At 44.2% G+C, this 27,617-nt stretch overlaps 1 protein-coding gene across 8 annotated transcripts; it reads left to right on the top strand.

The window, feature by feature from the left end:
• LOC111857316 (AP2-associated protein kinase 1-like) lies at positions 1-26,398 on the top strand. 8 transcript variants are annotated; one of them, XM_072714669.1, is made up of 22 exons: positions 2-625; positions 1,170-1,372; positions 6,826-6,944; positions 7,165-7,273; positions 7,755-7,897; positions 8,099-8,220; positions 8,510-8,591; positions 8,738-8,870; positions 9,179-9,282; positions 9,710-9,789; positions 9,941-10,089; positions 10,246-10,406; positions 11,324-11,629; positions 13,337-13,512; positions 13,972-14,192; positions 14,349-14,447; positions 14,894-14,995; positions 17,042-17,146; positions 17,273-17,374; positions 18,051-18,203; positions 18,476-18,583; positions 24,039-26,398. In XM_072714669.1, exons 2-22 carry the CDS (start codon positions 1,210-1,212, stop codon positions 24,716-24,718), a joined length of 3,417 nt encoding a protein of 1,138 aa, XP_072570770.1. In that variant the 5' UTR covers positions 2-625; positions 1,170-1,209; the 3' UTR covers positions 24,719-26,398. The 8 variants fall into 8 exon arrangements, with proteins under 8 accessions (XP_072570777.1, XP_072570778.1, XP_072570770.1 ...); XM_072714676.1 differs by lacking the exon at positions 24,039-26,398 and adding an exon at positions 19,053-21,760 and having other exon boundaries at positions 1-1,372; XM_072714677.1 differs by lacking the exon at positions 24,039-26,398 and adding an exon at positions 18,681-19,046 and having other exon boundaries at positions 1-1,372.
• Positions 26,399-27,617: the final 1,219 nt, after the last annotated feature.

Consider the following 27,617-nt stretch of genomic DNA (forward strand, 5'->3'; position numbering starts at 1 on the left):
CTGAGATGATCGTGATTATTTTTTATTTTCGTATCAACTACATCACTAGCAGGGCACTGCGGCGGGGAGCTGGTGGCCATGGGATAAAAATGCTTAGAATGGAGTGGTTTAGTTTCCCATTTCCTGTTATGCATTTCCTGATGTAGGACCGAGAAGCTCGCCGTTTATTTTAAATAACTAAACGTTCATCTTTACGGAGCGGGCGGCGAACTCTCCGTTTTATTTTTTTTCTCGCACAGTATTAATACGCGAGTTGGGTTAATATATTTGACGGAACACTAGGGGAATTATTCAGAAGACTTAGAAACGGATAACTTAAAACGCTACATTGAAACGGGAGTCTGGCTAAAGTCTAATTTGCTCGATGGATACAGCTCTGTTTAGAAAACGACTAGCTAGTTAGCTTGACTGGCTAACTGGCATCTAACGGTCGGCCGTTGTTGCTTGGCAGCCGTCTCGCGAGGGCGTAGCGGCGCCGGCTCCGCGTCCTCTGCTAGATCTGTGAGAGTAGCTCCGCTAACTGGCTAACGGCAGCTATCTTCACCCCCTCCTTCGTTTCGTGAGGCGCCGCCGATGGAGGCGTTTGACTTAAACGTTTAATTTGCTAGTCTGCTGAAGGCTAAAGGTAAACGCATCCCCGCACAGGTAGCCAATGCTGTTCTGACAGCCGTGGTTTCGAATAGCTGACTGGACTGTAATTTGGTGAATGCGGTAACCTCCGGCAGTTAAACGTGTAGCATTATACCCTGAATCACGGATTTGCATCTTTAAATTCGGTTCCTGGCTAACAGATAGGTGGTCACGGTACTGCACGACATAGCGGTAACCGGTTAGCCGCGGGAGTCTTTATTTTGAACACTAGCCGGCCAGTGTAACCTTGAACGCTTCACTTTGACGAATAGCTGTATTTGGGTGTATGGGACCAAGTTTGCAGGCTAGCCAGTTAGCTGTTTGATTATTGGGACGGGTAGCGGATAGTCTGGAATTACACTTCATATTTATCGGGATCATTTCATTGTGACAGCACTATAGCATGCTAGATAGTTAGCCGACCGTCTACGTAACCAGATCATTGCTGGAGTTTGGGCACTTGGAGCAGTTCAGTTAGGCTAAAGCTGAGGGCCAGACCAGCTCCCTGGAATTAATCTCTATTTCCTTGTTAATCGAAGATTTGCCACACACCGCCATCACCTCCATCGGGTCGGAACAATGAAGAAGTTCTTCGATTCTCGCCGGGAGCTGGTGAGCTCTGGACCTGGCTCAGGGGGTGGCGGCGGAGGCGGAGGATCCAGCGGCGCCGGCGCCAGCTTCATCGGACGCGCGTTCACGATCGGCCGCTATCAAGTCACCGTGGATGAAACGCTGGCCGAAGGTGAGTCACCAAGAATGCTGTGTTTTTTTTCCCTCTGGAAGCCGTATTTTAAAGCATGTGTGATCGAATAACATTAACTGAAGCGTATGTCTTTTCCAACGATTCAAATGGTAATAAATATCAAAGGTCAAATTGAACTCCAGAAAAATGTCTATATTTAATCTAATTCAATCGTTACTAAGGAGCAAATGACACTGAATTATACAATGCGTTAGATTTCTATGCCTCCAAAGTGATCATTGCTTATCCTGGCTCTCCTGACTGGTCAACCGTCTAGAATGTTTCCTGTCTTGGCAACCATTTATGTCTTTCATTGATTGCTACAGATAAAGCAATCTTAACTGTTTTGAGGCCAAAACCTGTCCTGATCTAGTGTCAGTGGCTAAAGACATAGAATATATACAATACATTATAAAATAATGGATTAATCCGCAAAACTGGTAAAAGATAGGGTTGAAATCCTAGGGCCCACATTCCCAATTCCGTAAAGCATACCATGGTGGTATTATGTCTGCCCACATCTGTACAGCTGTTTGTTCTGTAACTGGCCCTGGTTTGCAGATGTGCACATGCACACTCCCTGCCTGTGAGCTTTTGTGACTCAAATTTCAAATTCGGTGGGGTGTGGCTCTGAAGCACCCCTGTTTCTTATCTGGGACTTTGATGGGTGCACCAGGACTCCTGCCAGCATCCACCCTGCTTCCTGGGGGACTGGGTGTGTGTCTGAACTCTAATACCTCCCCCACCACTGCTGCTGCAGAGTAGGGCTAAGGGGTAGACATCTTGGAGCTCTAAATGTGGCAGTGTCTGTGAATCATAGGCTGAAGTCAGATTGAAGTTATCTGATCAGTCCACCATGTTAGAAAAGGCAGAAGGTCTGAGTTTTGTGTACAAGTACAGGCGACTTGTCAAAGCCATTTTATTTTTTTTAAGATTATAGCCAGATATTCAATTAAACCTGTAAGGCTCCCTGCCTAAGTACAGAAGAATACAAATTTTTATACTTGGACTTGTCTAACTTCCCCCACGTCTTGTTAAATGTCAGAATCTTTACCTTGTTCTTGTGACCTGCCTCTTGCTTATTTTGGTTGTCGTGATGGTCTGGTGCCTATGTGCACTGCAAGTGTACTGTGTTTTTCTACAATGTTTTGTATAGTACTACTCGGTTTAAAAATAAAAGAATGGTATTGATTATTATGCAGTTTTTTGTCTACATGGTATTATGGGGTGTTTTTTGGTGACTTATTAGCTTGGCTGTTATTATGGTCTAGGAGCATAATTGCTTGACACTTTTTATTTTGATGGTCATCAGAAAGGAAGATTTCTACAGGCAAGACGAAGTGGGATTGCTTCAGATGCAGTTTGCTGACCGGACACAAGTGTTCTGATTGATGTTGCTATGGTGATAGTCTAGTCTTGGCTGCTGTGCAGGAGCTCAACAACTAGCTGGAAGGTGTTTTGCTTTTATTGAAGTTTGCGTGAGCAGGGGTCTCTTCCATTGAGTCAGTTATGTTTTTCTCTGGATGATACACCCAAGACCCACCCCCTGAAACTGTCTGGCTCTTCTGCATACTTCTGTGTGGATGAGACAAATCACAGTTATCTAATATGGCTTGTATTTAAGAAAAAAAGGAATTGTGGGTCATGTAGCGCAATTGCTTGGCAAGTAAGACAGTCTTTTCCTGCTTCCAGAGTTTCGGTTTCAAATCCCCAGCTCTGTGTTGGTTATCTGCAAGTTTTCATCATACTATTGTCAGTTTCTGTCACCTAGAGAAATGCTGTATGGGGCATCTTTTTCTACCAGATTATCACATACCTGAAAATTTGGTGGATGCATGAATATACAATAGGAGTAAGGTAAAAGAAACATGTGACGTGTTAGTGATGGGGAAACAATGGTTATGTGAATCCTTTGGTTATTAGCAAGGTTTGACAAATATATCAGCTGGCTGATAAAATCAACTGATGTTAAGCTTCCATGAATATGTTTGTCATCACGAAAAACCCTGTAATAAAGAGACGTTATTAGCAATAAACATTTATGATGCGGTAAGCAGCCCTCTCATTTAGAAAAACTGAGAAACTATGCTTCCTGCATTCTAAATTATTATGCGGTGTGACGAATAAGTTTAACAGTTCAGTTTAGGGTTGAACTAGAATACAATATACCAGGGGTGCCCAACTCCAGTCCTGGAGGGCCGGAGCCCTGTGTAGCTTAGTTCTTTCCCTGTTCCACCATAAATGATTCAGCTCAAGAGCTGTGTGGTAATTAGCACAAGGAGTTGAATCAGGTGTGTTAAATGAGGGGAAACCGAAAAATGTGCAGGGCTCTGGCCTCCAGGACTGGAGTTGGGCACCCCTGCAGTTTACAGTGTTCGCAGAAAGTCTTGGGATGCTTGCTTAATTGATTTGTTTTTATAACAAAAATGATTACTTTGTTTACCAAAAAAAACAACCCGTAGTTTTAAGTAAAACGTTAATTTGAAGTAGTAATAAATTGAAACCCAAATTTATAATTCTAAAAGAGCTGTTCAGAATTAAAAAGTTCAATGACAAGCAGTTTCTTCGGAGGTGTTTTAATTAGTAACACCTTTGCAATAACATAATACACCAAACATTTGTCTTTAGTATCCCTTTCGAAACCAATGATTGCTACTGCAGTTAATAGAAAAATTGCAAGAACAGAACTGAACGAGTCATTCAAAAAATTATGACTCTTAAAAATAAAACGTCTGCATAAGATATGGGCAGGTATGATAAACATTGCTTGTCAGTAGACTTTTGTTATGAAACCAATGAATTTGTAACATTTTTGCTGAATTAAGCAATCATCCCAAGATGTTCTGTGACCACTGTGTGTGTAGTTGCTGTAAGTTTTATTTATAGTGGTTATTCATACTCTGCATGAGATGGACAAGCACCTCCAGACATGGAATATAGCTAAAATAACACCACATTTAATTAATTAACTTAGCAAAAAACTGAAAAAGTAAAACACAAAAGACATCAACACCCTACCAATGGAAGGAGAGATGAGTCAATACAATGAACAATGTAAAATAAATATATAATACTGAAACAACCAAAATCAAGGCAGGCCTAGTCCATGATCATACACATGATCATATGTGATATAAGAGTTGTTAGTGATTGAATGGGAATGGAAATATTATGTTATACCACACTACTGGACTGGAAATGATTTGTGTGTGAACACAGTTCATTTGTAAGATGCTTCTACTTAGTAGAAGAGGCAATGAACGTTTTGATTCAACAAGGTGGCTTAAATGAATTTGTGCTGATGCTTTGCTTTCATTATTTAACTGAAAGTATCTGTGTCTTTAGTTTTTGACCATATTGACTTATATTCATCAGTGTTGTAGGTAGTATTCAGAATGTATTCATTGTCCTGTTGCATATGGGGACAGTTCTGTTTTTGTTTTTTTTTTTTGGCCAAGAGACAACATTAACATGTTAATTAAATAAATGAACAATACAAATATAGGTTTACCAGGCATTTTGTGTGTGCTTTTAAAAAGTTTTGCATGTTTCTTTAATACTTTCAATTAGTTATCTGAAGTCACTTATAGTTAGTGTTACCACTTGTCATACTGTAGTTCATCCTTCCTCTGCTTCCTCAGCTAAACACAGCTCTCTCATTCATTCAGTGCATTGATTATTCTGGGGGGGGTGAAGGATTTTTAAATGGAGAAAGACTTCATTCATGTCTTTCCAAAGCTGGCCAACTTGAGTGTTTTTGAAAAGTAACAAGTAGGTTTTGATTTGCTGTTCTGTGGCCTTCACCAGCATCTTCCTGAGCTGTCGGTAACCAAGGCTGAATAGACCATCTGTTGTTGCGCACAGAGTGTTTGGATTATATGCTGGCATCTTTACATTATGTTGTTTATTTTCTTAGTCACTTCCATTGCTTACAGTTGTACTTTTAATTTACCGTTAGTTTCCCCTGTTATGATTTTGCTTAAGTATAGTCAGTTATTTTGACATTTTATAGGGACTTGAACCCATGACCTGTTGAGGTGGCACTGGCAGTTGATTAAATACTGCACTTGCCATGCTCATGTTCGCCATCCCTTTTCAGAACTACCTGGTGTTGCTGCTCATTTGATGACCTCAGTTGTCATAATATTGATACTTTAAACCAGGGGTGTCAAACTCATTTTAGGGTGAGGGCCGGATGAGAAGAAAATGTGACCATGTGCGGGCCGAATTTATTATTATTTTTTTTTAATCATAGTGCATCAAATTACAACAAATGCACTATATTCTGTAAAACTGCATTTAACAAGTCCTCAGAAACTGTTCATTAACACTCTTATTCCTTTTTAATACTACTACTACTAATAATAATGATGATAATAAAAAAGATTTGATATTTAATACTATTGTTCAAATCATCCCGCGGGCCGTATTGGACACCATAGTGGGCCGTATTCGGCCCGCGGGCCGTATGTTTGACACCCCTGCTTTAAACCATAGAGTTTCTTTTTGTATGGTAGATGCAGCTCTAAAGGCATGCTGAGAGTGTTTTAAGGCTTTTGTAATTGGGCAGAATGCAAAGGGATGCTCCTTGATTCATGGCTAAGAAGTTATAGCACAAACCAGGAAACGGCAGCAATGCCTGTCTACTGTTTAGATGTCATAAGGCTGATTATTACACGTGCATGTTTCAGCAGCTGATAGTGAGAGGGTGGATCTGAACTCTCTTGACTTTGCTTGAACAGGGTCATTTAGCTCTCACATGATGCTGCACAAGACTGCAGTAGGATGGAGGCATCTAGATTTGAGCAGGCTGGGCCATTATGACTTCTTTAGGATAAGTGCGTGAGAGAGAGAGGGAGAAGAAGAGACATGCTGGGAAATTGATGTTATGTACGTCAGTCTTCCTTCTAGTTGCCTGGGAGATGACCTGGGGCTTGGCTGATCTCAATGTAGTTTTGTTTAAGCACCAGGAGGGGGTAATGTGGGGGTGAGGCGCGTCACAGCCAGCTGTAGGCAGATTATAGGAACATCACCCTGTCTGATTGTCTGCACAACAGTATCTCAACACAGGGAACACATTCTGTACTGTACGCTGTTTAAGATCAAACAGAGAAATTGCACCAAAAACGGAAGATGACTGTCTGTTTTGCAGCCAGGTTATGCTTGTTTTTAAATCTCCAAGACGCATTATGACATCTGGAGGTGGTGTTTGCTCTATGGATGTTTAACTTCCAGATGAAGTATTCCCTACTTGGTGAGGTTATTACCATGGTTTTTATAAGGGGCACAGACTTAAAAGGTATTAAACCTGTATTGTTCCAGTAAAATATGTTGTATAGATGGATAAAACTGTAACTTTGGTTAAGTGTATCATTTAAAATTCTTGTGATGATGATGGTTATGATAATGAATGAATTGGTGATGGAGGATTGAGTGGTGTTGTCTGGTGACAGGGGGTTTCGCCATCGTGTTCCTGGTGCGCACTCACCAGGGTGTTCGCTGTGCCCTCAAGAGGATGTACGTCAACAATGAGCATGACCTGCGTGTGTGTCAGCGTGAAATCCAGATCATGGTGAGTTGGTTGGTTTGGAAAGTGCACTCCTGGTAATGACAGAGTCAGTGTCTTGCATACATAGACATACAGAGTGCGCGTACTGTCTATCACCAAAGCACAGTAAGCATTTGCTTCCCACCTGACCCGCAGAGCTTAAAAAGCTAATATCTGTGTGCATCTTTATGTACCTCTGTTTGCATGCATTTGTTGCATCTTCACTTCTTGTACTGATGTGCAGCGGGACCTGGCTGGTCACAAGAACATCGTGGGCTTCCTGGACTCCTGCATCACAGCAGTGGGAGCCGGAGATGTATGGGAGGTCCTCATCCTCATGGACTTCTGTCGTGGTGAGTATGTGTGTCCTTTCATGTGCATGTTTGCCGGGGTCAGTGTCAAACTCCTCTTCAGTGAAATGTCTTTTTTAAGCGTATTTTTTTCCAACATTTTCATCTCTTTTAATTCTCTTTCTTCCAAACCATTCTCTTTGCCTCTTCTCGCCCTAAGTGGAATGGAAAGTAAAGGCTGTTTGTGTTCTCTATCCAGATGGATGTAGCTCAGTAAATAATGCATTCAAAACTCTGTTGCCCACCCTGTACACTTATCCTGAATAATGCATCAGTAACACTGAAGCTGGTCTGCATGTGTTCTCCATCATAAGGCATGTGGGTGCCCATTGGGCTGCTGAGGTCATTGGACCCCACCCACTCAGATTGTGGTTGCTCATTGGTTAGATTGTCCCTGTGTGCTTGTGAACATGTGCTTTTATTGGTTCATTTGTGCTGTGGATTTCCATGGTTTGACCAGCTGTTGTGTGCATGTGTACCGCAGGGGGCCAGGTAGTAAACTTGATGAACCAGCGGCTTCAGACAGGCTTCACGGAAGCCGAAGTGCTGCAGATCTTCTGTGACACGTGCGAGGCTGTGGCCCAGCTGCACCACTGCAAGACACCCATCATCCACCGAGATCTCAAGGTGTGGCCTGTTTTTCTGTCCAAACACATACTTTCTCCCACGTGCAACTTTTCCACCCTATTCCATCTCTGACCTCTGGGTGACCTAGTGCTGTCAGAGTGAGGCTCTGATCACCCAGTGACAGAGCATAAAACCCATACTGTCAGTGTCAAGTGTGTCTCTGGTGATCCCAGCTTACCCCACCTCTTGCGGTTGCTGCAGGTAGAGAACATCCTACTCCATGACATGGGACACTATGTGCTGTGTGACTTTGGCAGTGCCACCGACAGGTTCCAGAACCCTCAGAGTGAGGGCGTGACCTCAGTTGAGGAAGAAATCAAGAAGTGAGTTTGTCTTGTGTAATTTTGTCATAATTCAAAATAGGTAAATCTTTGTGATGAAAAAGGCACTCATGTAACCTGTTGTTTTAGTACACATCCTAACTGTGTGATGAAAGTTTGACCTTGTCTACTGAAGTTCTGTACATGTCACAGCAAATGTCACAAAGAATAATATTTTGGTCCTGACTATGAACCTTTTCTGGTTTTAACATTACATGTGTTTATGATTCACCTGGAAAGCTCAAAGCATATCAGGATTGTGCTCTCTCTTCTTGCCCCACCTCCTCCCCAGGTACACGACTCTATCTTACCGTGCCCCTGAAATGGTTAACCTCTACAGTGGCAAAGTCATCACAACCAAGGCAGATATTTGGGTAAGCGTGGGTCAGGCTGCACTTTCATCCGGAAACAGTGGTTTGTGGGCTGTTTATGAAAACAGTAACACATTGTTTTTTTTTTAGTGTCTGTGTCTTAAGTTGTAGATGACAGAGCTTTGTAATAATCTGGAAATGTCTTGTAGGCTATGGGCTGCCTCCTGTACAAGCTGTGCTTCTTCACCCTGCCCTTCGGAGAGAGCCAGGTGGCCATCTCAGACGGCAGCTTCACCATCCCAGACAACTCCCGCTACTCACAGGACCTGCACTGCCTCATCCGTGAGCATGCTGTCGTCTTCCTACACGTCTGTCATCTCTCTGTGCGAAAATAGCTCTTGCATATCGGAGAAGCTGTAATTTGTTGTCGTTAATAGTATGTTGCTTAGGTGATGAGTTAATTTAGCTTTTTACTTTGTTTTATTTAAGTGTTGGGTACCAGGTTTTCTAGTGGGTCTTGAAACAGCTGTCAGGTTGTTAGTCAGTCCTTAAACACCATGCTACCCTCTGACTGGTGCACCAGCCACTTCCTTGTCATCCGTCTTTCTTTTCATTATAAATGCTGTGTCTCATGGTAATATCACATTTAGGGTACATGTTGGAGCCAGATCCGGAGATGAGGCCGGATGTTTATCAGGTATCCTACTTTGCTTTCCGCCTGGCCCAGAGGGAATGTCCTGTCCAGAACATCCAGGTATGTGTCAATCCAGCTCTGTGGTGCAGTTTCATTCTCCCTCCTGGGGTTTGAAACTGTAAATTATTATTATTATTTTATTACACATTAGGCAGTAGCAGCATTGTGTGGCAGAATTACTACTGACCTGGTGAGCGTTCATTGCAGCGGTAATGCTAAATTTTTGCACTATGTGCATGTTCATCTGTGCTTTATGTTCTGAGTACTCTGTACACCCTAGGGTGAATAAATTAATCTTAATTTTAAATCCATGAACTGTTTAGCTTCCAGAGTAGAGTGAGTGAGCATGTCTGTGTTTTAGTTTTTTCTTTTTCAGAATTTCAGAGAGCTAGCAGTTCAGTAGTGCGTGTATGAGAGGACCTGACAGTACTGTGTTTGGGGAGAGATGGGTAGCAGTAAGTCTCACATTCCCCATTTACCACCCCAGAATTCTCCTATTCCGGTGAAACTTCCAGAGCCTATCAGAGCCAGTGAGGCCTCATCCAAGAAGAGCCAGAGCAAGGCCAGGTGCCTGTCTGCCTGCATGGCCAGATGCTGTTCTGTGGGGCTGTGGCTTGTGTCTGTGTGAATGTATGTATGTGTGTCTGCATACCTGTGTGTGTCTCAAACTTCAGCACATACCTTTGGGGTTCATGACTGCTTTGGCCCTGTGCTACAGACTGACAGATCCCATTCCCACCACTGAGACCTCAATCACCCCCCGGCAGCGCCCCAAAGCTGGTCAACCCCAACCTGGCACAGGAATCCTGCCCATTCAGGCTGCCCTAACACCCCGCAAAAGGCCTACTGCCACACCTGGACCGATTGGTAGGTAACTGATCTCTGAATTGTGTTGTTTATGGTAATCTCAAACCCTTTGGTAATTACATTAGTATTTTTATCTCTGAGCTATGAATTTTGCAAAAGCCGTTTAGCAATGAATCTAAAAATAAAAAAAAGGATGTAATGTTTTGCTTTCTACAGGTGTGAGTTTAAGCCCCGCCCAATCTGCAACTAATGTCCAATCGCAAAAGGTGCAAATCCAGATCACACCAACTCAACCCAAGGCCACACCCACCACCCCCAGAGCTGCTCCACAGCCCCAGGCGGCAGCTTTCTTCACCCCTTCTCAGCCCGTTCAACAGGTATGCCAGTTATGCTGGTCATTGCAGTGGGTTCAATAACAGGACTGTATAGCAGCTGACTGGACTGTAAGTGAACGAGTTAAGTCTAGATTTGGTATTATTTTAGCAGGTGTTTGGTTGGACAATTCCTCTCCAAACCTGTAGAAGGCACTGATTTTTGAAAAATGAACAAAGCCTATACAACATCCTCTAGTGGAGCTGGAAAATGTCATGGCAGAATTGGGTAAACTACTCAGTCTCGCATTGTTTGTCCATATTGTGATGTTCAAACAGCCAAAGGCTTTTTCCCCATTCAAAGCTGACCTGGTTTTGTAATGGCCTTAAGACTGAATGTCAAAATGACAAGCATAATTAGTTCTTGCTGTGGCTCAAGTTCCTCGTATTCTATTTGTGTTCCTGTTTAATTGGCAAAGGAAATCAAAGGCAAAAGGTTATGTGGATATCGAAGGAACAATCAGGAAATCATCAGGTCAAAGACATGGAAACAGAAGGGTATCTACAGTAACACAGCTTTCAGTTGAGCCATTTATACTGATTAGAAATTATGTGGTATGATTATTCTTTTTATTTCACAGGGTTACAGAATGGGTAACAATAGCCAGATTGAGATCATTGCTTCTTGGGTTGTACCTCTTTCAAAATGGCACAGCTGATGAGTTAGTTTTAGTGTATTGGCCAAATGTATAATATGGCTACATGTTTTTGGGCCAAGTCCAATCTCTCATTTTCGGTTTTCTTAAAGAAATTTTGTTAGTGACATCCATATTTGGCCCTGTCCTTGGTGCATATGGCATTGTACAGCAAGAGTGTCTTCCTGGGACAAGGGCACCTGACCTTTTGGCCCAGTTCCTCATCCGCTATGGCCCCTGTTGCCCATCGTAGTTGATTGCGCTCTTTTCACACAAACACATATGCAGCAGCCGCAGCAGCCTCAGCCCATCCAGGGAGCTGCGCAAACACGAGTGGAACCTCAACAGACGGTCAGCGCAGCCACAGCTGCTCCACAGAAACAGCCACAGCCCAGCCAGGCTCCGCCTAAAGCCCCACCCCGAGGCTCCCGTCAGAAGCAGGCGGCCCCTGCCACCCAGCCCACTGTGGCCCCAGCGGCCCCTCCACCTGCACCTGCACCAGCACCAGCACCTGTTCCAGCACCTGTTCCAGCACCTGCTTCGCCACCTGTGTCAGATCCCACATCTGAACCTGTGTCTGCGCCAGAGCAGATGGTAAAGCCTTGTGGGTGTGGTCCCCACCCCCGATCTGGGGAGAAGTGGGGCCTAACTCTTTGATGTTTTGCTGAGTTGGGGCCACTCACTTGGTCATGGCTGACAAACCCTGTTCGCTTAGCAAGTTTTTCCCTGAAAGCAACATGCTCAAAATTAGTTGTGTAAATGGCTGATCCAGGGATTTATCTAGCAGTTTAAAGGGGGATTTGAATGAAATTTGATTAGGTTGTAGACTGCCGTTCCTGCTAAGTCGAGCAGGAACATGTACCTGGTAAATGTTGTGTCAAGCAATTTCATCCAGTACCAGATCAGCATTCTGACATCATCTAAACTTCATGTCACCTTTTCACTGTGCAAAGACGTGTAAGAAACTGAGTTTTAGGTACTGAAAGGTTAGGATGATCTCATTTTCCAGTATAATTACTTAAAAATAGGAATGATCAGATTTCACATAATTTTCTAAACTAGTTTTTTGTGTTTTTTTCTTCCCCCTCTTCACTTTACTTTGGATGGCTAGAATATTGTCTGACCAGTCTGAGCCCAGCATAATTTTTCAGAGAATTCCCCTTTAAAATGATGCAGGTTAGCTACCTCAGATTGGATTTTGGTGTGTAGGATCAGTCTTCCTGAGATGGCATTCAGTATTTAAAATCACTGAAATGAAAGGAAAATGGGTCTTGATGCTCTTCCCGCATTTCCAATTGATGTCAGGATGGAGGAGTCAGCTGTAACAAGAGTGGGGTTCCACCTTGTGTCATGGGTCTTTGAAGTGATACCTTGGACTTTTCTACCTGGAGTAAAAGCACTGTCCTCAGTGAAGGGCCAGCATGTAATAAATATGTCTTGGCTTCATTGGCTACATGGTCTCATTAGTGATTTTTTTTGTCGGCTGCAAATTTGACTCCTAACTTAGGGAGGTATAATTCCAGAAAGTAAGGCTAATTTCAAGTAACCAGTGGCCCGTGAAGACTGGATACGGCTGAACCTTTAAATTGCACAATTGAATTTTTGCTTGTTGGACATTTTAATTGATATTTTAAATTAGTATAATTTCAGATATAGGGTCTTTAAGTGTACAGCACTGCCTGTAAACTTGGCTGTAGAATTCTAGATGTCATTGTCTGCAACTTTAGTTTAAATAACAAAGTTGAATTGCCGTGGGGTTGTGTGGAGTCCATGGTGTCTTTCAAAGCTCGTTCATCAACATTGATCACTTCTCCACTGATGTTGGGGAGGGTATCACGCCATCGTACAGTCCAAGATCATGCTGCTTGTCATCGTGGCCCAGTCTGCCACCTGCATCCTCTGTCGTTATCCTGTGGATTAGTGGTCATTTGTTGGTCAAATTACTGTTGGTTCCCATTGGTTCTAATTGTTCATTAATTTTTAATTGTGTATCCTACAGCACTTAGAAATGTGATTTATAATTTTTTTTACTGTTTTCAGTAATTGTATTAGTTTGCTTATTCCCATATTGTCATTACTCATAACATTTGCTCTTGCTATTTCCTGTTTATTTTCTTTTGAAATTTTACTCGTGGCTTCAGTTTCTTATTTATTACTTCGTTCCCTTGTTCTCTTAATCTCTTGTTCCCTTGCTCTGTGATTCACTCGTTCCCTCACTCAGTATCCATGCACTCTTTCCCTCATGGTTCCTACCTGGTTCCTCATCTCTTTCACGACACCTCCTCCCTCTTTTTACGGCAGGCTAACCCCAAGCCGGGCTCACTGACCCCGCCGTCGTCCCCCAAGCCCGCGTTGCGTGGCGGCCATCGGCGCATCCTGAGCGATGTCACGCACAGTGCCGCTTTCGGGGTGCCCATCAGCCAGTCCACCCAGCTGCTGCAGGCGGCTGCAGCGGAAGCCAGTCTCAGCAAGTCCAAGTAAGGGGGGGTGGGGGGTGGGTGTTACAGCTTCAGCTTTACAGTATTAGTACAAGATAGCAGCTAAAACTCAATGCTAGTACAGCCTCTCCCCAGGTTGCCAGGGGGTTATGTTCCTAAAAATGTATAGTAAGGCAAAAATACATTTTAATACAGTACGCCTAACCTAACAAACATCATAGCCTAGCCAACCTTAAACATGCTTGGAACACTTACATTAGCCTACAGTTGGTCAAAATCATTAACACAAAGACTGTTTTATAATAAAATGTTTTATAATAAAATATATCATGTAATTTATTGAATAATGTAGTGTAAGTGCAAAACTTTACCCATTGTCAATATATCATGTCAGACCATGGTAACCCGGGGAGCGTCTGTATATTACTTCTCTTTATATGTTTGCTGTGTGTCTGCTTGGACAGCATTACCCATATGGGTTTGGTGTCATTGCCTCAGGTCAGCAAGCACCACACCTTCCAGCTCCCCACATTCCTCCCAGCAGAGCGTGTATCAGCCCACGGAGCCCAGCGCCCCGCCCACTACCCCTGCTTCCGCTCCCACTCCCGCCACCGACAGCCCCCCAGAGCCGTCCACCTGGAACCCCTTTGGCGACGACAACTTCTCCAAACTCACTGCTGAGGAGTTGCTGAACAAGGACTTTGCTAAGCTGTCGGATGGTGAGGAAGCCGCCCTGGGCGGAACGTGATGGTGCACATGGACTATGAAGCTGTAATGATGGAGCCAGTATCATAGTTTAGATCGGGGATTCTCAAGTAGAGAAGGAAATGTTAAATTTAAGTCTTTCTCCTGGTCTCTGTGTCTGCACTAATCAGGTAAACCAACTGAGGGATCCAGTGTCTCCACAGAGAACCTGACCCCAGCTCTGCAGCCTGCTGCATCGGCTCTGCTGTCCTGCTCCCCTCTGACCACAGGTAGGCCCTACGGTCAGGGAGTCCTTCATGCAGCCCTGCCCTGATCGCCGCCTTCAGTTCATCGCCGCTCTTTTCTTCTTGCAGGCTCCATTTAGATACGCTGGGTTTTCTTCACTGTCTGTTGTCTGAACTGTTTTCATTAAAATTCCCACAGTATGCGATAGTCTGCCTAAGGTCCAGGCTTACTGAGACGATGGATGGATGGATCATTACTTTTATTCCCCTTATCTCCTGCCTGCATTTTGATGCAGTTTTCCTCTGCCTCTTGAATGCTGGCTGATGAACATCTCTCTCTCTCTTTAGTATCTCCTTTTCTATCTTTTTTCGCACCATCAGTGCAGACTCAGTGTGGTGGGCCGGATATTAAAGCTCCCTGTACTGCAGCTCTCGTCTGCTTTCAGTGTCACTCACTGCGCTGTGTCCCTCTCCTCCTCTCTGTCCCCCAGCTGAGCGGCCGGTGGACTCTGTGAGCGCGAATGTGGATCAGAGTGCAGGATTGCTGAATTTGCCGGGAATGTTTGCTCCACTCGCATTGAACGATGTCTCAGGTAAATTCCTGTTGTGTCATCCTTAGTTGCACACAGAACACACAAACTTGCACGTTCTTCACTTTTCCTAATTTCGAGTCACGTGCGGCATTTGTGTGAGACATTCTAAATACCCTTTTTTCTGGTTGGGTTACTGGACTTGGTTCAAGGTTTTGTTGGTAACTGGCTGGAAACATTGTGTTGCCGTTAACGTTTCCTTAGAAGAGACACTGTTAATTCTGTGGTTTCTGAGTGTGGTTTTAGTCTCCCTTTTACAGCGATTTGCATTCATTTCAAAAGAAGACCTAGTTTAAACCTTACTGAGCTGAACCAAATCTTTCTGGATTCAGCATTTACAGAAAACACAGAGCTGAGCACAATGTTTGGGATTCAGAGCCTGTTTTTCCCAAAGGGAATTTCCTCATTGTCATTCTGTCTCTTTCTTTCTCTTTCTCTTCTGGTTTGCCCTCCATCACAAACAGGGCTACCTTGCCTTTAATCCTCTAATGGCCATTTGGCTTTCTTTGGGTATTTTCTTCTTCCGCTTTTTTTTGGTTTTTCTTGAAACCTTTTCCAGTCAGGAGCTGAGCACTGTCCTCACAGTGAGCATTCCATTTCTTCAATTTCTTCATTGTGTGGTGTTGGCTAAGGGCCACTAGGGGGCAGTGCAGTTGTCAGTGAGCACTATTCTATGGGAACTGCTGTCAGCAGTCACCTGTGACCTCTCTTCCCCCAGTCAGTTGGGCAAGGGAACATGTGTGCAGTGTTCTGGAACCCCAGCCCCCTCCCCATGTCCATGTGATCCAGTCAGCTTCCAGGACTGTAAGTATGTAGGGGAGTTTGAGGGAAGGATTCTCACACGCATGCTATTGGCCAGCAGCCTGGTGGTTTTTAGGGCACTGACATGGTCTCTTGGAGACGCTGAACCGTGTCAGCCTTCCTCCTACGGCTTTGCGTCATCGCAGGCATAGCATGGTGTGTGTCATTCTCCCATGAGGTGTGTGTCTGCAGTGAATTGTTTCCAGCAGACATGAGCAGTGATTAGCAGAGTGTGTCTGAGTTTTTCTGAGGTTGCTGTAACTCTAAAACCAATTAACCAGAGCATTTCATATGGGTCCCTGGTCATTGAACGCTTTAATTTAGTGGTTTATTGAGTGTGCTGATGGTCAACTAACCTGCACAAACACCTGTATCTGCCTCAACATTACACTGGTCCAGAAGCAGGGAGCACTCTGGGAAGATGGGTGTATCACTCGGCAAACTCTACATTGGGGTTATCCTGGGTTGCCATTTCGGTGCTTGCGTGGTCTTTTTCTCTCAAGCATGAGTCATTCGGTGGGTTATCTTTTCAAGTCAGTGTGGTTTAACTTCTGATATATGGTGAAGGGAATTGTGGGTATACGTTGCCCATCTTGCTAATGGTTGTGGCTCATCCATGGAGCTTGCCATTCACTCATCTTGGGTTAAATCACGTGTGTATGTCCAGTGAGGGGGGGGCTTACTCCTGTTTGCCACCTTCTCTTTCTGGGCGGTCCTGCAGAGGTCTAGTGAGTGGTAACTACTGTTTTGCTGTACTGTTTCAATCTGCAGTATGCAATTAAGACACAAGCCCTGGATATATCCCTGCTGCTGTTGGCCTTGTGAGTAATGCATTGTGGGTAAAGTTAGCTTTCTATATATTATCTCCGCTGGCACAGTCAGCGCTGTTACCTAAGCTTCCCTGAACGATGTTGACGCTCTCTGGTGGTACTCCGTGACTGATAACGTTAAAAGAAAAAATTCTCAATTTTCTTTTGTTTATAAAAACATGAAACCTTTCGTTTTGCAACGCACTTTAACCCTTTGCTGTGTACTTTTGTGATGTCTTTAACTTGTTGTTTTCCATGCTGATCATTGTTTCTTCTCTTTCCTTGCCTTTCCATAATCCCCTTTTTTCATTTAACTCTCACTTCCTTTGGTTTACTTTCAAACCAATTGCCTTTTATATTGCCCTCTATTCTTTTGTGCATCTTTTCTTTTTGTGCTTTTCCACATCTCCCCTTTTTACTTCCTATACCAACCCGGCAGAGAAGTTGATTGAAGGACTAAAATCCCCCGAGCCGACACTCCTGCTCCCTGACCTTTCGCCCCTGGTCGACCCCTTTGGCAGGGCCGTGGACAGCTCCGCTAACGGTAATGCGTCTTTCTCTCTTTCATGGGGCGCTTGTCTGTCTCATCTGTCTAGTTTATTTTTTTCTCCTCTCTCATCTGTTTCTTTTATCTATGCTCATAAGCTGTTCTACATTACCTCTTCTCCAGTAGGTGTTGCAGAGGTATGTGAGGTCTCCCTGATTCCTGGCCTAGAAGCCCCCCAGACCCAGCTCCTCGCTACCAATCAGGACCCCCCTTCCAGGCTGCCAGGTCAGTGCTAGTTAGTTTTACCCAGGGGGCACCATTTTATATATGCTTTCTCATTGTGTAAAAATGGCTGAAGAGGATCCCCCCCCGAAAACCTGGAGTCGACGAGAATCATGAAATCCGGGTTTTTGCGCTTTATTCATCTTGTTTAATTTATTAATCACAGAGACTAATTATTTAGTCACAGGCACATGCTGTGCCGTTTGGTGCCATGTGTGTTTGGGAGGCAAAGTCAAGGTGTCTGACAAAACAAAGAAAAAGAATACTAAGAGTGCTGGGGACCCAGTTCACATGCAGGCATCTTGCCCAACTGAGTACTTGGTCAGAATCTCCCCTTGGTGGTGCAGTCAATGGCTTTTAACTGGGCACAGTTTGTTTTTTTTTCCTTCCACCCCGCCAAATGCAAAAGCAGTAATAAGTCAAGGATAACTCTCAGAACACCACTGTCATACTCTCTTCTGCATTTATGGTAGCTTCCCAGGTCCGACGAAGGATTATTATTGGTCCAGTTGAAGTAGATCCCTAGACCTCCTGTTGGCTGGTGGTGAACTGTGCATGTGATCTTCACCTCTCAGCTCCTTTCTTGGCACTTAATACAAATGTAATACCTCCTTTCTTGATCTGCCTTAACATTTTCCTTTTAACGCCTGCTTCTCCTCCTCTTTGCTGGGACCCCCAGACCCCCTGACTGGGGAGGACTCCCTGCTTGGCTGCTCTCTCCTCTCCCACCTACCTGCCTCAGGGTGCCTCACTGCGTCTGCACCGCCCGCCTCCATTGCCCCTACTTCCTGCTTGGATGAGTTCAGCTCCTCCCAGGCCTTGCTTCCCACGGGTAAGGCCCATCGTGGCCTCAGTCTAAACGTCAGTAGGGTCTCGCTTTACGCCACATACACGCAGCAGCATGTGTTTTTACCCTAATCTCTTGCTGTCGTCATCTGAGAACTTTCCCACACCTCGGAGATGGCAATGTTTAGCACTGCACATCCGTGTCTCTTCCCCTAGTCTTTTTTTCCCCTCTGTACTGATTTGCACCCCCACTCCTCTTCTTTCTCCTGCGCTGTCTCCTTTCTCTCTATCTTCTCCCTTTTCACACCCGCCTTGCAGACTCCCCTTACCTCATCTCTGGCTTTGAGCCCCCTGAAAGTGCAGAGAAGGGCACTGAGGACGAGTTTGACCCCATTCCTGTGCTCGTGCCCAAAAACTCCAGCCAAGGTAATTACAACCCACCAATCAACAAGTGTAACACACTGATTTTGTCTTGATCTACTGGCAGCATCATAAAATCCCTGTCTCCTTTTATTTGGAGCAGTTTCTACAGGAAGGATTCCTATCAGCTTAATGTCATGACAGTTTTGATGTCACCTCCAAAAAGAGAAGTTTCTCCCCTCGTTGTGATGAGATTTTAGTAATTTGGTACAATGTAGAAGGTTTTGTTGTTGGAGACGTGGTAAGGAACGGTGTTTATAGACTGGGGGTAATTTCTCCTTGTTTTTCCCCCTCCCTCCATCTCTTTCTTACATCTCTCGTCTTCACCCCTGGCCACTCCGTACCCCTGCCCTGACACGTGCGTGTGCGCATTCTCTCCTTCTGCCGTCTTAAACACCCCCCATTGTTTGTCTGGCTTCTCCATGGCCTCACCCATGTCCTGCTCCACCCCATCCCAATGTGTGTCATGTTTCAGGAGCTCAGTCCCGCAGTAACAGCAGTAACAGCAGTAACAGTGGAGGCTCTGAGTCCAGCCTCCCCAGCCTTGCACGCTCGCTCTTGTTGGTGGACCAGCTCATCGACCTGTAGAGGCAGGGGGCGGGGAAGGGGGGATTGGGAATAATCAGATAGTTATGGTGATGGTGGTACTGCTTGTACATCATTTTTGCTTTGGTTTGACCACCCCCATTTCTATTTTATCATCTCGCTTTCTGTCTTTCCACGTCATCACCATGTCTGTCTTGCTACGTCCATCTCCCACCATTGCTGGCTTCAAAACTGAAGGCAGTACGAGGTGTATTGGTTGAACTGGTTCTCCCCACTGTTTAGTAGGGATTGGTCCTGCAGCAAGTCTCTATCTCTCTCTCTCTCTCTGACATATATATATATATAATTTCATACTGCACCATAGACACCTTTGTGGTCTCATAGGATCTTTGCCTTTTCCCCCCTGCATCAGTGGCTTTCATTTAAACACCTGCTGACGGTTCCAGTGGACAGAGTTGGATTTGATTTGGTTTGTTCTGTGATTGGTTTGTTCTATAGACCTCCCCAAGAGGCAGGGACTGTGGCAGTATTGCTCCAGCACATCTCCGCTTATATTTCTGTATTTTCTGTTTGCTTTGTTTTCAAGGGGTCAAGTGGCAGATCCTCCTGTTGTGTATTGCACTCTTACTGACTGCAGTACTTTTCGGTTTGGTGGTAATAGGGGCTCCTTTAGGTAGCTAGTGCCACACAAATATAATCCTTGCAGGTTTAAATCCATGTAAGTCTAGTGCTTGACTAATACTACACAACCCACATTTCCTCTCTCCCCTATTCCTTTAACACCCATAATCTTCAAGCCTGGCTTTACTATGCTACACCTGTTTGCTTTTTCAAAGATTGTACTCTTTGTGCTTCAGTACTTGTTTTGTATTTTAACACTGTACTTTCATACTAACACATCTGTAAATGGAAAATTTTTCTCTCTGATTTTGCTTTTTATCAGTTTTTAGTCGCATTGGCTTTTTGCCAGTTTTGTATTGTTGCAACAACTCTAATCCTAACTCTACTTAGTTGAACAAGTACCCGTTTTTCCCCGATGTTTAAGATTTGTGTTTGTGTAGCCTTTCTCTGCCACATACAGGAGATTCCTAATGTTAGATTGTAGCTAATCAGAGGGAATAAAGACACATTAAGAGACAGACAGGCGAGAGCCTTTGCTTTTAGAAAGTGGCCAAAGCATTTCAGATTAACGAGACTGTTTGAAATTATGGCCACAAAATATTGACTTGCACAACAGGCACTGTCGAGTGTGGCCTAATGACGCTCCAGTGAAAATAGGACCTTTTGAAAAGCTTGACAAGACAGTGGTGGTGTCAGTTGGTTGTTTTGAAGCTAAGGGCACAGGTACAGCATGAAGCAGACATATCCGCTTAGATACAGGGAGGTGCCGGGTTCAGTTCCATGCGTGCTGCATGTGAGTGTACATATCGCCATCTCCCTCTCTAGCTGCCATTTTTTCACTTTCGCTCGCCTCGCTGCGTGAATCTGCAAGTGTATATACATACACATGCACACACGCACTTTGTATATACGTGTACATATATATATACATATACAGCACACCTTTTGCCCTGGTTGTTTGTTCTCCCCATTGGAATCTGCAGTGTGACAGAGCAGCCTATCTCTGTACACATATCCTGTATTATACCTCTTTGTTAAACCTCTGTACTGGACCCTCCTCCTGTCACCTCTTCATATCAATAGTGTAAGTACATAGTGAAAAAACTGTAAAAGCTTAAGAATAAATGTGAATATTGATAGAGTGCTATAGAATGAATGTATGAAGTGAGTATTGATATATAAATATATATTATTATGGTCATGATTATAGTTTTAAGGAGAACTGTTTATCATATCTCTGTGTCTTTATGGAGCTGTATTTAAGAGCCTGAACAATGTCCCTCTCTGCCATCTCTTTTGTTCCATGTGTCTTTTTCCAGTTTTCCATCTTATTATCAGTTGCTGTGCAAAATTGCAAAGACAGTTTGCTGGTTTCAATTGCTCCTCCTCTCCACGTCTTGGTCTTATTAGCGCTGATTTGTCAGGGTAGACTTTGAATCCCACCTTGTTTCAGGGCCCTTCCTATCCAGCTTGGCTCCCATTAGTGAATTTCACAGGAGCCGGTTCTCAGTCAAAAGGACGCTACAAAATAAATGCTGCATGTTTCCTATGCCAAACTGAATCCCTCCTTCCACCCCCTTGTTGGGACATTAAAGTAATTAAGGATGATGTAAAAATCTCTCCTTTTCACTTAAATCCACATATTGAGCCAAGACATTACTTTTAAGCCCTTTGATTTATGAAATAAAGGCACAATCTTGCACACATGCAGCAAACATTTGCTGTTAACAGGCATCCATGTTGACCTATGCAAAGCCCCATGCTAAATATCCTGCACTACCGTAATGATTAGGGTTCGGCTTTTCTTTGGTTTTAAAAATCGATATATATATACACATTTACAAATACATATATACATCTAAATGTTTCAGGGGGCAAATGTCCTTTTCCTGAAGGTCTCAGAGCTAGTTGGAAATAACATGTTCCTGTGCTTGAGTAATGATGTATAATTCAATGTCTACCTTCTATATTTCTTATGACGTCACAGGGTTATGGAATAAAATGTTAACATATCAACATGGTTGGGTTTTCTTATAATTGTCTTTGTTCCAGAGTGTTTAGTGTTTGTATGAAAGATCCTTAGTGCAATTGACACATATTCCTTGTCACTTGCTGTCCCCCCCCCCCCCCCCCCCCCCCCCCCGCATATTTGATTTTCGTCGTAACTGCTGCCTCCAACGTCCGGCTTGCGTCCCGTCAGGTTCCCTGGATTCTATGGTATAATTAGATTATTAAGTATAATTAGGTTAGCAGCCTGCTGGACAGAGTTCTGGGTGGCTGTTGCGACTGTCAAGCCTGGAGTCAGAGCATTTAACTATGGAATACGCCTTCTAGCCAGTCAGGCTCCTATGAGGGTTACCTTGTATATTTGTTTTATGTCACTTTACGTTTATTGAATTTTCACTAAAATATTAGCAGTTAGACATGTGCAGACTTTGTAACTTGATATTTTCACAATGCAGGCACTTGTTTATTGTCATGAACTTTAAAGGTAGTCAGGGTGTGTCATTAAATCATAGTATGAGGGGTTATAAAATGTTACGTGTGCCTGGAAAATTCATTCAGTTCTGTCACATGCCGTTAGTGCCTTCTAATTCTTTGTGCTCATAGTAGAGATGCATTAAACTCCAATATCTTGAATGCTTTTCTCAGTTCAGATCAGACAATTCCAGAATCAAAGTGCCAAATGAGCATTCCCACTAAAGGGAGAGTACACCCCCCCCCCCCCCCCCCCCCACCTGCAAGTAAAATGCACTGTGCCCACCTCCCTGGGCCGTAGCTGTGCATGTGTTCCTGACCACTGAGTGGCAGTATGGGCTGTGCCGTCTCCACCTTACCTTTGGAGATTTTTTTTCTTTTCTTTTCTTAATAGCTGTTTTTTCTATATCAGCCACTTATTTGTCTAACACCCTATAGTCTTTGGTTTTTCCTGATTGGCCTAAGAGTTTGGAATGCTTACCCTGCTATATCCCAGCCAATCAAATGCTTAAAAGAATATAAATAATTTAGAGCAACTGAAATTTTCTGCTTTAATGCATGAGTTCTTCATCAGCCCAATTTTGTTTTGCTGCTCTAAAACAGGAACTGAAAGTGCTCACAGCAGTAGTGGCATAATCTGAAATGAGCATTATTCAGATGATGACAGTGTCAGTATGCTAACCCCCATCTGCTCTCGTATGTTCTTGCTTTAGCATTCATGGAAAACGTTATGTGGGGTTTGCAGAAAGACAATCACTGCAAAGAATGGATGAACTACAGATATGCCTCAAATTTTTATATAAAAAAATTTAGGAATGTCAAATCACCTTCTTAAGACCAGTATCTTATCAAACGTACTGGCTAGCTTGGAATCAAAACTAATTTACAGATCTTTACACACTTCATTCTCTTCTGTACACTGTGGAAGAAATTTTATGAAAATCTTCATGTATGGTAATTTAAATGTGTTATTTTGGCCATACTGACTGCCCCTAAAAGACGGACATACTCCCAGCAACGCCACAGCTTAGTAGCTAATTGTCTGACCTACAAAGCTCATCCCCTACACTCAAGTTTCAGAGATCATCATCTAACCATCATATCCAAGAATTTCCAGAAAAAACAAACCTTGACCTTCCACCCCAAGTTCACACATTGACTTTTTCAGTTTCAAAGCTTACTTGCTATTCCTCTGTGCGCTGAGTCCACATGTGTGCTTGCTAACTTCTTCTGGAGCTGCTGGCTAACCCTCCCCCCACTCTCTGCACCTTCCAGGTAAGATGGCTTATGTCTTTATCTTTTCATCTGTCTTTGTACATGAGCTCGTCTGCATGTATGTCAGTGCGGTTCCTACCTCAGCTGCCCCCTGGGAAGAATTCATACGCAGTCAGATCATGGAATAACTTAAAATGTTGCTTAGCTGAATCTTATTCGAAACAACTTGTAAGTTTTACAGCTGGCTGTTTGAACAAAGCATTTCAGGATAAGTATTTTGCTAATGGGTATGATCGCAGGGCTCCTCCTTCCAGGGTTGACTCCTGTGTCCTTAACCACTGCTGTTTTTCCCTACTATAACTGTAAAGCTCTCATTGTGTTGGCTTGCATGGAACCAAGGATGAGTGCTTCATGGCCACTTGTTGAGTTGCCATGTTTGTGGTACATGGGCATGCCTATGCTGTTATGAGCAGCCTCCCTGGGGCTTTAGCTGTATGTTTGTCTGAGCACCAGGTAGCAATGTGGTTTTCAGAGGTATCTCATGGGATACTCCTACTAGTCAGAGAGCATGATTCTGACACACCCATTTAATCCCCTGCAGAGCTGCATAACGAGGCCAACGGCCAGCAAACTTGGTGGAAAGCAGGTGTGACCTCAAGTGAGGTGGAGGGGAAGGAGATGATGGAAGAGCAGGAGGAAGAGGAGGAAGACCGAGGTCTCCATGATGGGAAGGAGACTGCTCTTGGCCTAAACCCTGTCCTGGGTGTATCAGAGGAAGAGCCTGACCAGGAGATACCCCCCAACTGTTCTCCTAAGTTCACCTCCCAGCTACCAGAGCTCGCAGCTGATAGTCAGGGGGCAGTCTACGCAAATGCAGTGCAAGAGGATGGCACAGATGTATTTGCCAATGCCCCTTTCCCTCGGTCCCAGACCTCTTCTCAGCAGCCGGATGTCTTTCTTCAGGCTCCATTTTTGAAGAGGAAAGAGCAGACTCCAGGGCACATCTCTCGATCGTCCCAGCCCGAGGTACAGATCCCTCTCACAGCCACAGTACACCCAGTGGGCCCCTCACAGAAGAACCCTCGACCCCTAGACGTTCCTCTGCCTCAGCAGCCGGTGGCAGCCTACCGTGTGGTGACAAATGTGGGCCGGCAGGCGGCCGTGGGCTCTGTACCTGTGGGCCCGTTGCACTCCTGGACCTCAGAGGGGAAGCCCAAACCTGTGGTGGACCCTTTCGTTACGGCACCATTCCTCTCTCGGGGTCGGCAGGCTAGGCCCTGACGCTGCCAGTAGACTCTCTTTGGGGAACTTCACTCAAATCACCCCCACCGTCTACCAACGGCACGTAGAAGTGGAGCAGTCTCCCTATCTTGTTTGCACAATTTACCTTTAGTGTTTTTAGAGGTTGCGTTAGATGCTGGAGAAAAATACACGGGACCTTGGAGCCCAGTTCAGTCCCAGCCACACCACTGTTCTGTGGCCCTGTGTTTCAGCCTGTTGGGTCTCCGTCCGCATGGCCTACCTCAGCACCCAGTCTCCCTGTCTCAATCTGAAACCAATGTATAGCCCTCACAATACTCATTTTAAATATCTGTGGACTATGGAATCAAATCAAGATATAGCATGTCTTTTTGCACTCAACGTCATATCATGGTCTAGTTGTAAGTGGCCATACCACTAATGGCCAGTTTGGACATTCAGTGGAAATTGCCATCCCTGCTGGACATGGCATTGCCTTGGTCCTCAAAGTTCATGTTTTAATCAGTGCAACATATGGACAGCTCTTAATTATTGTTGTTGCTGTCATTATTATTTGTTGCTATTTTTGTTCAACTGAAGTAAAATGACTTGTCTCTCAGATGCAGTATTTGGTGGCATGGCTCAACTTCCTTGCCAGAATTGCCACTATGTAACGTCTTGGAGTGTGATATGCACATTCATTCAGAATTACTGGGTGAATCTCACTTTCACCTGCCACTTGTTTTTGGTCCTTCCATCTATACTTGTGGTCTCCTGTCATTCGTCCACTTAATCTGTGTCATCAGTCAGCTGAACCTCAAACTGTAAATGGCCAGGCCTCCTGAACACGTGAGTCGCTGTGGCATGTGTTCCAGTGTTGGCTGCCAGGACTGTGCTTACATTTACTCAGAGGAAACCTGTATATTGATGGGAGGACATTGTGGAATGTTTCCACACCTTTGCCGCCAGGCCCTTTTGTTCCATCATGCCACCTGTCAGTTACTCTGCTGGCAGCAGCTCTGCTGTCTTTTTATGTCCATCTGGCGAACACTGAACATTAAGTCCGACATTAAAGTGAAGCCTTCCCTTCGACGGGCTTCACCAACTAGGTGCTCTTAGTTAATGAAGGTCAGAAGTGACCCATGCAACATCCCTCCTTACACTACTCACCTGCATTGCTGCAGTGCATTTGATCAGATCAGTCTGCTGCACCGAAATATGTATTTTAAAAAGATAATAGAAATGGCCACACTAATACAAGCGATTTGTAACTGTGAGTGCACCCCCTGGTGGAAGTAGGCAGAATCGTTTATCCCATTGAACCCATTCTCCAGCACCCTGTGCCCCCTTGGTGTTGAGAGGTGATGCAGTACACAATCACATCAGCCGTATCTCCCCAGGTATCCATGTGCAATGAAAGCCTTAATATGCAGGAGTCTGCATTGGTATATCTACAGCTGGACCCAGCTTCCTAACTTGGTACATGTGACTCCCATTGTGTTGTTGTTTTTTCTCTCTTATGTTTGTTACCACGTATGTTTCCTCCTAACAACTAGTAGTAATAATAATAATAATAATCATAATAATGCTGTGCAAAGTATCCTGCATACATGGTTACAGCCACTGTGATGTGAGTTACCCATAACACTTGCCTTTGAATGATGTCATAACTAGCCATGTACCATTAAGAGGAATAGTAATGCTAAATAAACATGAAACATGTCTTGTGTTTTTTAATTGGGATAACTGGCAGTAACTGCTTTCTGCATTTTTGCTGCTACCTCTCCCCTATGGATTATACCAGCATACACGGTATAGAAATGTTCAGTCAAGTGTGTTAATGTATATGGTAAATATCTGGCCCCTATGACTGGTGGGCTGTGCTCTCCTTAATTCTGTGTGTAATCTTCAGTCTAGCATTGCCCCAGAGCACAATGAAAATATGGACATGTGGTAGGTCAAGTCCCTTTCAGCAGGCCATTTTTACACCTCTACATTATGCTACTCAACCATCCATCTAATCTCTACAGTGGTCAGGATCCAGGGAAGGCCTGAAGTCTATCACAGAGCACAGGCCTGGGGTACACCCTGGACAGGATCCCAGTCTATTGCAGCACACTTGCCCTCACACATTCACGCCATTGGCAATTAAGAGATTACCCTAAGTGCATGAACAACTACGGCCAAATCTCCATGCCCTCAGTGATGAACAAATATATATATTTGTGCTCAAGAGAGTACTATGGTTTAATGGAAAAGAAAGCTCAACACTGCTCTGCCATGCAGGTTTTACAGAATGCATGTTAGCACCTAAATAACAGCTGAATCATCGTGACCACTGAGTTATCATCAAATTCACTAAAGTAATTAAGCACACCTGTGGTTCCTGGGGGCTATGATCAGACCCCTGTGCTCTAGCTGACAGTCTGGTGCCAAAGGCAAGAGTGGGTTTATCCAGGCTGTTTCACAGTGCTACCACCTGGGGGCAGCAGAGTTCTGTCTCTGTGTGAGACCACACAGCCTTTGAAGATTTTGCAGAGGAACGCAATGCAGTCACCCCACAGGCTTTTAAAATCACTTTCCCAGGTGTGTTGGTGTCCCTGCTGGCGGCACCATTGCGAGTCGAAGTGCCTGTCCTCATTTGACACGTTAAGTGTTTTCTTCATCTGCTCCGAGACAGATGCCTGCCTTGTCACCAGACAACTGGCTCCCTGACCTTTGTTTAATTGCCGATTCCATTCAAAATCAGCCCACATTTGTTCCCTAAATGCCACAGTCAATTGGCGTGATGTTTGGAGACTTCAGTGTGAGTTAAGTTTCTTCACAAGAATAACCTGTTGCATTGCTCTGTCTTAATTTTATAAATATATACACTTTTTTGTGCTTGTGGTGTGCAGGAGTATGATTATACTGCACATACAATATGCTGTTTTCTATTCTG

Source organism: Paramormyrops kingsleyae, chromosome 7 (assembly GCF_048594095.1).
Source record: "Paramormyrops kingsleyae isolate MSU_618 chromosome 7, PKINGS_0.4, whole genome shotgun sequence".
In the NCBI taxonomy this organism is placed as follows: Eukaryota; Metazoa; Chordata; class Actinopteri; order Osteoglossiformes; family Mormyridae; genus Paramormyrops; species Paramormyrops kingsleyae.